Source organism: Sinocyclocheilus anshuiensis, unplaced genomic scaffold, assembly GCF_001515605.1.
Source record: "Sinocyclocheilus anshuiensis isolate Anshui unplaced genomic scaffold, SAMN03320099.WGS_v1.1 scaffold100, whole genome shotgun sequence".
NCBI lineage: Eukaryota > Metazoa > Chordata > Actinopteri > Cypriniformes > Cyprinidae > Sinocyclocheilus > Sinocyclocheilus anshuiensis.
Genome location: NW_015555725.1, coordinates 1,347,461 through 1,357,420, shown reverse-complemented (window position 1 = coordinate 1,357,420; position 9,960 = coordinate 1,347,461). Strand labels below are relative to the sequence as shown.

The following is a 9,960-nucleotide window of genomic DNA, read 5'->3' as shown; positions in this document are numbered from 1 at the left end:
TAAATATAAATAAATTTTTAAGCAAGTTAATGTATTTTGTTTCAATATTATTTGTTCTTTATTATTTGATATTTTGAGAGGATATAATGGTAATTAATAATATTCACCTCTCAATTATTCACCATTTAATTCTATCTAAAATAATACAAATAATTAAAAATAAATTTTCTAATACATTAAGTTAAAAAGAGAGCAATAAAGCATTAGATTTAAAGTCTAATGCATGGAAGGCAGATTTTTATATGTACCTTTGCTGTGTATTCCATAGTTGCTCATAAGAGTATTTTCAGACATAATTACTAACTTTTATTGGGTTTTGCATGTGGATATATACATTTAGACACTATCAATAACTGCTTCATCATGGCTTATTTTTAGATTGTACCCCCTGAAAAATCTGTGTTTTTTGTATTTCCTATTAATTTCCTATGCCAGTCATTTTTAATCGCAAAGATCACAAGTGTGACTATTTTTAATACCATTAGTCTTTTCTAAAAAGTCCAGATTTGTGTGTGTGTGTGTGTGTATGTATGTGTATGTGTTCATATAGCAAATGGAACAAAATTACAAAGTTTTGTCCAATTTTGATGAAGTAAAAATAGGCCTAAGGCCAATATGGCCTAAGACCACCACAGGGTTAAAAAATTTTTGGCTCAAATTTTAATAATCTGTATAACAATATAAAAAATGCATTTAATTAACATTTAATTAGAAAAAGCATTTGCCTGTAATCAGTGTGACAATAAAATCCTCAAAACTCTCTGTTCTTGGGGAATTCTGACACTCACAAGCGCTGACTCACATCGTTGTTTCTGAAGGAAGTGAAATCACAAGTTCGCCGGAATCTGCCCTTGGGAAAAGTTGGGGGTGGGGAACGAAGCTGAAAATATGAACATGTCTCTGGCTGCTCAGACACTTTAGTCACAGGTTCAATGTGGTTGGCCCCACTTTCACTGATCTGGCATCATGACTCAGTGAAGGAGTGAGTATTCTATTAAAAACTGGCTTGATATTGGACGCCCATGAAGGACGATTGCCAGTGACAAGTGTTAATGTATGAGCAGTCATTCTGTCTCTGGGTCATTGAGTTTGTAGTAGTAGTGGGGGATCTTTGAGTGATCAAGGGTTTGGGGCAGGTCTCAGCTGGTGGGTTGTGACCTAAAAATGGGTTGCAGGTTGCAGCTAACCATATAATGTGCTTAAAAAAATTTAAGTGATAATACCACTGCAATATTTAGCCCTGTGTTTGTTGCATGTGTTATGCTGGTAAATCACTCTTCTACTGTTGTTTATGCATTTACAAATGCTATAAAAATCCTTTTCAGTCTATTTTATTTTATGCTAAATTTGTTGGAGATATGCAGTCCATGGTAATTTCATAGATTTTTCAATACTGATCAGAATTTTTTATTTTTTTTTATTTTTACTGATTTAGGTTGCCACTTGATGCTTAATTTAAATTCTGTAGTTAAACTAGTTTAGAATTACACCACAGTAGACGACCCTCTCAAATAATCTATAAGGTAGTGAAAGTAAAGCCGTGCAGTGTTTCCCAGTCACCTGCTCGTACCCTGGAAGTAAAGCTCAGCTGCTTAGCATTTGTTGTGGTTTGAGGCATGTGTATGTAAGAGGAAGTTAGCGCGTTTACAGCCGAACATGAAAGGATGACATTCAACCCTTGCTACTGTGGCCATATAAGGAAGAAATCAGCACCGCATTGTGTTGTCGTCATATGCTACATATTTTTTAATAGGAAAAATCAAATGCTCATATTTACTTTTGATGAGCATCTCTGCTACTAGTAAGGGTTTATCAGACTATTATAGTGGAACATAAATAAATTAATACTTAACATAAATTGAAATTGTACACTGTATACATCAAATGCATTTTACAGTAAACATTTATTTTTAATGAAAATTAATATGTCAAAACCAGTGATATTTTAGTGGGATTGTGGTACTATAATTATAGTTTTTATTAATGTATATATATATAAAAAAAATCTCCATTTTTATTTTAAAGTTTTATTAATTTTGTTGTGTGGTTTTGTCATTTTCATTAGTTTTTTTTTTTTTTTTAAATGTCTAGATAGTGTTAATTTTTATTTCAGTGTAGCCTACATCAAGTTAACCTAAATGAAAATGAGACATGTTTCCTTGGGAACTAGTTCAGTTTTTAATTTTTTTTATATTTTATTTCATTTCAGTGATTATTTTATTTCAAGTAACAAAAATGTTTTTTAATGGATTTAATTAACTAAAATAATCCTGATCAAAACATGCTTTCTTAGTGCACATTTGTGATGATATCATTCATTTATGCATGTTAAGTTCATTCAAAAGTTCAAAATATAATCAATTCCAGAAGTACAGTTACAGAAGTATAATGTGTGAAAATGTGGATCCCATTTCATGTTGACTTTGTGCACTGCTTGAATAAAATTTTGAAATAGACAAGCACATTTCTGTTAATTTTCTTCAGTGCATTCTTGTAACAAGCATCTTCCTTGCATCAGCTTTTTAAAAGTATTGTGTTTCTGTTTTCACTCTCATGCACCAGCCAAAAAGCTCCATTAGTGTTATTGTGTATCGATCAACGATCAACACGCTGCTGAGACACGCTGGTGTTTTCTTCCTGTTAATCTGTTGATTTTCTTGGGATCCCTTAGATCCTCGCTGGGCGTCTGTGAACAGAGGAGTTCTGATATGTGATGAGTGCTGCGGTGTTCACCGCAGTCTGGGTCGCCACAACTCACAAGTGCGGCATTTGTCAAACACACCCTGGCCGCCCACCCAGCTACAGGTGAGCTAAACTCACAGACAAGCAGACACCCTGGGACCCTTTTATTATGCCTTTAACTGGCCACCCTGCTTCATCTGAGACTTTTTGGCATTGTAGTAATCATCTTTAGTCTCAGGCACATTATAAAGTAGTGGTCGATCCATATGGGTTTTTCTTATGGCTGATGTTGATATCTACAGTATTGTTGGTAGATTTTGAACCTTACTCAAACTCTAACTTTGGTCCACTTGTATATACTGTATAACTAACTTGTCCAATACATGTATATATATCAGCTTGTCCAGTATGCCGTAAAACTTGTTGAGTACTAGTTGAAACAAGTGTTCAAGGCTCTAGATCAGGGATCCTCAAATCTGGCCCACGAGATCCACTTTCCTGCAGAGTTTAGCTCTAACCCTAATCAAACACACCTGAGCAAGCTAATCAATGTCTTCAGGATCATTAGAAAATCACAGGTAGGTGAGTTTGATCAGGGTTGGAGCTAAACTCTGCAGTGCATTGGCCCTCCAGGGCAAGATTGGAGGAACCCTGCTCTAGATACTGTAGGTGGTTAAAATTAAGTATACAGATCAGAAGGTATTTATGCCAGTTTTAAATGTCTTAATCATGCATTTTATTATTGAAAAGTAAAATAGGAAAGTGTGACCGAAATGGTTAGAATTACAGATACAATGAAATTGCAAATTCATGTACCCAAAAATGAAAATTCTCACTTACTCATCTTCATGTATTTCCAAACCCATAACACTTTGTTCAGGATTAATTTAGGTTTTTATTCACATATATATGTATGTCATTGTTTAGATGTAAATAAAAGCCTAAAATAAATCTGTTCATCATATAAAGCGATCATATCTCTGCACAAAACTTATGTTTACCATGACTTTATAACCTTTTTGGTTACCTGAACTTGAAACGGATGGACAGAAACCTCTCAGGTGTCATTAAAAATATCTCAATTTGTGTTCCAAAGATTAACCAAAGTCTTATGGGTTTGGAATGACATTGGAGCGAGTAAATGATGACAGAATTAGCAGAATTCAGTTTTTACTTTCTCTTGTAATTTACTATTTCTTTCTTTTTTTTAAGTCAATATGTGTGCAAACTCACTTGATGAATTAATTTAAAAATAAGCAAAAAACATGAATAGAAAGAGATCTAATAGCCATTATTTTGTCTGCCTCTTATTTTAATTAGAACACGAAAAACAGTCACAGTATTGTGTACTTGTACGGCCTGCAGCATCTTCTCTCTCAAGTTCCTGTTCTTTTGATGTAAATGACTCATAGCTTTAATCCAATATTATCTCTTTATATTTAATGTGTCCTTGTTTAGTACATTTTTCCACATTCTTATGTAAAGATCTGTTTTTTAATCCATCAATGAAGTCTTTTGAATGGTTATAAGAAAATGGTTTATTGGTGTGCGACCTCACTGGAGGGCCTTCCAACAGAATGTGTGACTCACAAAGCATATTTAAAGGAGCATGTTGTCATAATGAATTTTTGTCTTGTGATGTATGCCCTCAATTTCTTTCTCATTCACAGATGGTTCAAACATTATACAACAATGGTGCTAATGCAATATGGGAGCACACTCTGCTGGACCCGTCATCCATCACGAGCGGGAAACGCAAACCCAATCCGCAGGATAAAGTCCAGTGAGTATTTCTGTTTTTCTTGAATTTTTTGAATGTGGAAAAATGTTTTTTTTTTTTTTATATTATAGAAAAATGTATGTTTGGTATGCATTTCCATTCAAAACTTTGGGTCAGTAAAATTAAATTGTATTCAGAAATGATGTATTAAATTGATCAAAAGTGGCAATAAAGACATTTATAATGCTACAAATGATTTCTGTTTCAAAACAATGCTGTTCTTTAATAATCTTAAAATAATCCTCCAACTTGGATAATAATAATAACATAATTTTCAACGTTGATAATAATAAGAAATGTTTCTTGAGCACCAAATCAGCATATTAGAATGATTTCTGAAGACTCACGTTACACTGAAGACTGGAGTAATGGCTACTAAAATTCAGCTTTGCCATCAGGAATAAATTACATTTTTATATATATTAAAGGAGACATATTATGCCCCTTTTTACAATATGTAATATAAGTCTCTGGTGTCCCCATAATGTGTCTGTGAAGTTTCAGCTCAAAATACTCCACAGATCATTTATTATATCATTTTGAAAATGCCTATTTTGAGTAGAAGCAGAAACGCGCTGTTTTTGGGCCTGTCTCTTTAATAAATCCACTGCTCTCTTGTCTCCTCTGAGGCTGGGACTCTAAATAGTGTTCTGTGCAGCCAAAGGCAGAACAGTTAGCATGTTTTGCTCAAACTTTTGCCATGGCATTACACCGTTGTCGCTTGCGAAATCAAAATGAAGGTGCCATGGGTGGAAACTTACAGATTAAGGGGCGGTAATATTATAATGAGATCCCTTTGCCACGTCACCAACGGAGCGAAAACAGACGCGCTCGTTTTCTCAGACGCTTGCAGAAAAAGGCTTCCCAAAACAAAGTTACTGGGTTAATCTTTTTCACGTTTCCTTGGTTGGTAGATGCACCGGGGACCTGATTATAGCACTTAAAACCTGGAAAAGTCAGATTTTCATGATATGTCACTTTTAAAATAGAAAACACTTACTTTAAATGATAATAATATTTCACAATATTACTGTTCTTGCTGTATTTTTAATGAAATAAATACAGCCTAGGTGAGCATAAGAGACATCTTTCAAAAACAAAAAAAATATCTTACTGACCCCAAAGTTTTGAACAATAGTGTATACAAAAAGATAGTGGCTGAAATACACCAACTGTCCCCACTGTTAACTGGCTCTAATAGCTCCATTGTTTCTCTCACCCAAAAAGCCCTAACAAAACAGAGTTCATAAAATCAAAGTATCAAATGCTGGCTTTCGTCCATCGTTTACCCTGTCGAGATGACGACAGTACAGCAGCCGCTGATCTAAGCAAGGTAAGGAAGGAGTTACCAGTTTTATGGTTGACGTTCTTCTTTATTTAATTGTTCAGTTCTTTCAAATATTTGATGCATTCATTATAGTGCATTTTTTCAGACTTTACATGCATCATTGCTCCTCTAGTACATCTAATTCTCATCTGATGTGGTTGTCTTCTGTCAGACTTGTTGAAAAGTCTCTATTGACGTACATTGTCTTTGATTCTTTAGCAACTTCACTCCAGCGTTAGAACCGGCAATCTTGAGACTTGTTTGCGGTTACTATCGCTTGGGGCTCAAGCCAACTACTTCCACCCGGTAAAAACCTCTGATCTTAATTTAATGATATTCAGTTACATTAAAAATGCTTTCCGAACTTACTGCTCTTTTTTAACGGTTCTGCACTGGTTTAAACAGGAGAAAGGAAACGCTCCACTGCACATAGCAGCTAAAGCAGGGCAAGTGTGCCAGGCTGAGCTCCTCTGTGTTTATGGGGCAGACCCTGGTGCTCCAGACTCCAACGGCAAAACGCCCATCCACTATGCAAGGTAATCAATAGCTAATGCATCGATGCTCCAAAGCCACTCGGCAGTGAAATCTGCATTTATTGATTACTTCCAATATTTTGTCAATGCAGTGATTAAAAAGAATACTTGTCATGGATTTGTCATGTGACCTTCACTGACAAATATCCAGATTAAAGGGATAGTCCACCCAGAAATGAAAATTCTGTCATTACTTACTCACCCTCATGTCGTTCCAAACCTGAAAGGCTTTCTTCCTTCTGTGAAACACAAAAGAAAATATGTTGAAGATTGTTGGTAACCAAACAGTTATGGTACCCATTGACTTCCATTGTATGTACAAAAAAACAATGGGAACCAAAACTGTTTGGTTATCAACATTATTATTTTACATATTATTTTTATACTATAATAAAATGCATTAGTATTTTAAATGAACTTTTTTTCAGGTTTAATTAAAGAAATATAGTTTTATTAATTCTGTTACGTGCTTTGGACATTATTAAGTTTAATTTTACTACTTCAACTGAAACTTGCCAAGAAAATATTTAAAAAAAATTTTTTTTTTTTGAGTTTAAGTTTTTCATCTAATACTTATATTTTATTTTATTTCAGCATTATTTCAATTGCCAAACACAGTTTTAATAGTTTAATTTTAGTTAACAATAGCATCACTGGTCTGTATGGTGTCCCATTTGGTATTTTATGTTATTGGTGCTCAATTCCACGGAAGACTGAGAGGGACCACAAGGGCTGAGGGCAGCATTTGGCACAGGACCTTAAAGTTCAAAAATAAAAACCCATGTGTCATAACGTCATTGTGTTGTTTGTAATCAGGCAAGCTGGCCATCAAGACCTGGCAGACAGACTGGTGGAAATACAGTATGAGCTCACAGACAGGCTGGCCTTCTATCTCTGTGGGCGGAAGCCTGGTGAGTCAGAGCGCAGAGCGATGGTGTGCTATCATGATGAGAGCTGATGTTTTGATATCCAGCTGTGGGGCTGCAGATGCTGATGAAGCCAGTTTATAGCACGCTCTTACTTTAGTGGGTTATGGTCTTCAGAGCGCCAGATGGCTCAATAAAATATCACAGTGATGTCGGAGTCAGCTTAATGTGTTTTATTGCTTTAGTGTGCATCTTTATCAGTGGATTGTCAATTGAAAATGTTAAACTATGTCAATAATGTCAATACGTTCTGTGTTTTAGATCACAAGAATGGACAGCATTTCATTATACCACAGATGGCGGACCGGTAGTAATAATCTAATGCATTCTAATGTTTTCCTGTGTGAACTGATGCCATTTTTATAGTAGTTTCTTCTAGAGGAATATTTTGGGATGTGCTTAGTCATGTTTTGGTCATTGGATAATACTGATCGCATCCCAGAATACTTCCCTGCATGGCTATGATAGCAATCCAAACAGGTTTTTAAGATTAACATAATTTAAATTTAATATCTTGCCATTCCTTTTTTGCTGTCTTTGATGGAAAAGAAATGTGTAAGTATTTGATATTGAGAATGGCAATTGAAAATTTAATTTCACCTTTTATCTTTTACCATTAGTGTTTATAATAAATCTATTTAATAAACAAACTAATATTATTTACCATTTTATTCCCTTTTATAGCAGTCTGGAGTTATCAGAGTTCGCAAAAGCTGCAAAAAGAAAACTGCAGTCTGTAAGTCCTCTTATTTTATTTTATGCACTGCAATGCAATGCAATGCTGCTAATTGAACTACTTATTTCAATACAGTAGCTTTGGGAAGTCTGATTCTTTTTAGCGAATCAGCATGTTCAGACAGTTTATGTAAAACAATAAAAACAATTTAATGATTTATTTAATCAAACTATTATCAGAAGTCCCTCCAAATTTATTTATTTTTTTTTAATTTTGCATAGCAAAATAATAAACTAACTTCTGCTTAATCATGACAAGTTGATATATTAAGCAGAATATTTAATTAAATAGTTAATGTTGTTGACCACATTTTAGAAATGACAATGTTTCAGGTTTTATTTAGTGTCAGTTTTTCTGTTAAAATGTTATCACTGTAACTGAATACAATCTACAGTCTGCTAAATGAATACAATCTACAGTACTACCAAAGTTCAAAACCATATCCTTATTGTTTAGTTGAGTACCAGATAAACACTACTATGATTGCAGAGATAAATGATGCCATTTGACAGATGCATCTGATTCTGAAGATTACCCCTTTAAACAGCTACATTTTGCTAGTAGATTGTGGTGTAGGTTAGCTTAGCTTAACTGTAGTTTAACTACTGTAGCTTGTTACTTGAAAAGCCAACACAGCTAAGCACTGAGGAAACCGTTGGGCTTCTCTGAAGCAGATGTCCTTTTAAGTGCCGCAACACCCCCAAAACCGTTATCTGCCAGTCATTAATATAAAAGACAGCGTTTATGCTATTTAACCTGTCTCCAAACATGATTTTATGCTGTTTTACAACCATTGAGAGCACAGATGACTGATGCAACTCTGCTAATATCATTGCAGCTCAGCGATCATTTGTTTGAGGAATTGGCAATGGATGTGTACGATGAAGTTGATCGAAGAGAGACTGATGCAGGTGAGATGATCTACATTTGATAAACAATGGAAAGAACTGACTCATGAAATGTACATTATACGAGTGCAAAGCGTGACACTTTGATGAGCACTTTCTTTGTATCTGGTGTAGTTTGGCTGGCCACTCAGAACCACAGCACCTTGGCAACGGAGACAACAGTTGTGCCTTTCCTTCCTGTAAACCCAGAGTACTCATCAACACGAAACCAGGCAAGTTCTGAACAGAAAGTTGTTATGCTTTAAGTCTTTTTACAGGAAATAAAGATATTGCACTTTGACATGTGACGTTTTATAACACCTTTTATGCAGTTTGCAGCTAAAAGTGCAAAATGCAAAAATGTGCCAGATGAACATGGAAACAGATGTCACAAAATTAATAAAAAAGGAAATGACATCAAAACACTATGCACTGAAGCATAGAACCAAACCACAAATGATAGATTTAGCATGTTATAGATTATAGAGAAGTTGTGTCTTTTGAGGCGCTGCCACTAATCAAGAAAGTTGTGTTTTTGGAGCAAACCTCCACTTTCAACAATAAAATTCAAGGAAATTACTATAAACTTACTATAGTAGTTTCTGATCAGTGTACACATGCAGATGGGTGTCTTTGTCCATTGCTTTTTAAAGGGGTGGTTCATTGCGATTTCACTTTTTTAAAGGGGTCCTATTATGCTCTTTTACAAAGTCTTGATTTTGTTTTGGGGGTGTACTAGAACATGCTCTTATGCTTGGTGGTTCGAAAAACGCATTATTTTTCACACAATTTACATTATTAAAATACCTTTCTCCCCATCCTGGCACAAACGGCTCGATTAGTTCCGGCTTTGATGAAGGTCCGCCTTCCGAAAAACAAAATGTGTTGTGATTGGTTAGCTGTCCCAGTGCGTTGTGATTGGCGAACAGCTTAGACGGTGTTTCAGTACTGCCACGCCCCTTGCTCCGTCTTTCAACAAAAACTTTAGGCGAATCCGGCAGGCACTGTATTGTGTCATGTTGTGGAAGCTGTCCTCAGTAAAATGCGCAGCACACAATAGCAAATTGGGGTTATAATGCTCAGGAACAG

The 9,960-nt window shown here is 35.1% G+C and overlaps 1 protein-coding gene across 1 annotated transcript in view; it reads left to right on the top strand.

The window, feature by feature from the left end:
- LOC107672601 (ARF GTPase-activating protein GIT2-like) overlaps nucleotides 1-9,960 on the top strand; it is a 25,910-nt gene that overhangs the window by 752 nt on the left and 15,198 nt on the right. The window contains exons 2-12 of the mRNA XM_016465856.1: nucleotides 2,672-2,805; nucleotides 4,353-4,465; nucleotides 5,690-5,795; nucleotides 6,009-6,095; nucleotides 6,195-6,325; nucleotides 7,139-7,233; nucleotides 7,510-7,555; nucleotides 7,798-7,803; nucleotides 7,933-7,984; nucleotides 8,823-8,895; nucleotides 9,007-9,104. Coding sequence (XP_016321342.1) covers nucleotides 2,672-2,805; nucleotides 4,353-4,465; nucleotides 5,690-5,795; nucleotides 6,009-6,095; nucleotides 6,195-6,325; nucleotides 7,139-7,233; nucleotides 7,510-7,555; nucleotides 7,798-7,803; nucleotides 7,933-7,984; nucleotides 8,823-8,895; nucleotides 9,007-9,104 — 941 coding nt within the window. The remainder of the gene's footprint in view (nucleotides 1-2,671; nucleotides 2,806-4,352; nucleotides 4,466-5,689; nucleotides 5,796-6,008; nucleotides 6,096-6,194; nucleotides 6,326-7,138; nucleotides 7,234-7,509; nucleotides 7,556-7,797; nucleotides 7,804-7,932; nucleotides 7,985-8,822; nucleotides 8,896-9,006; nucleotides 9,105-9,960) is intronic.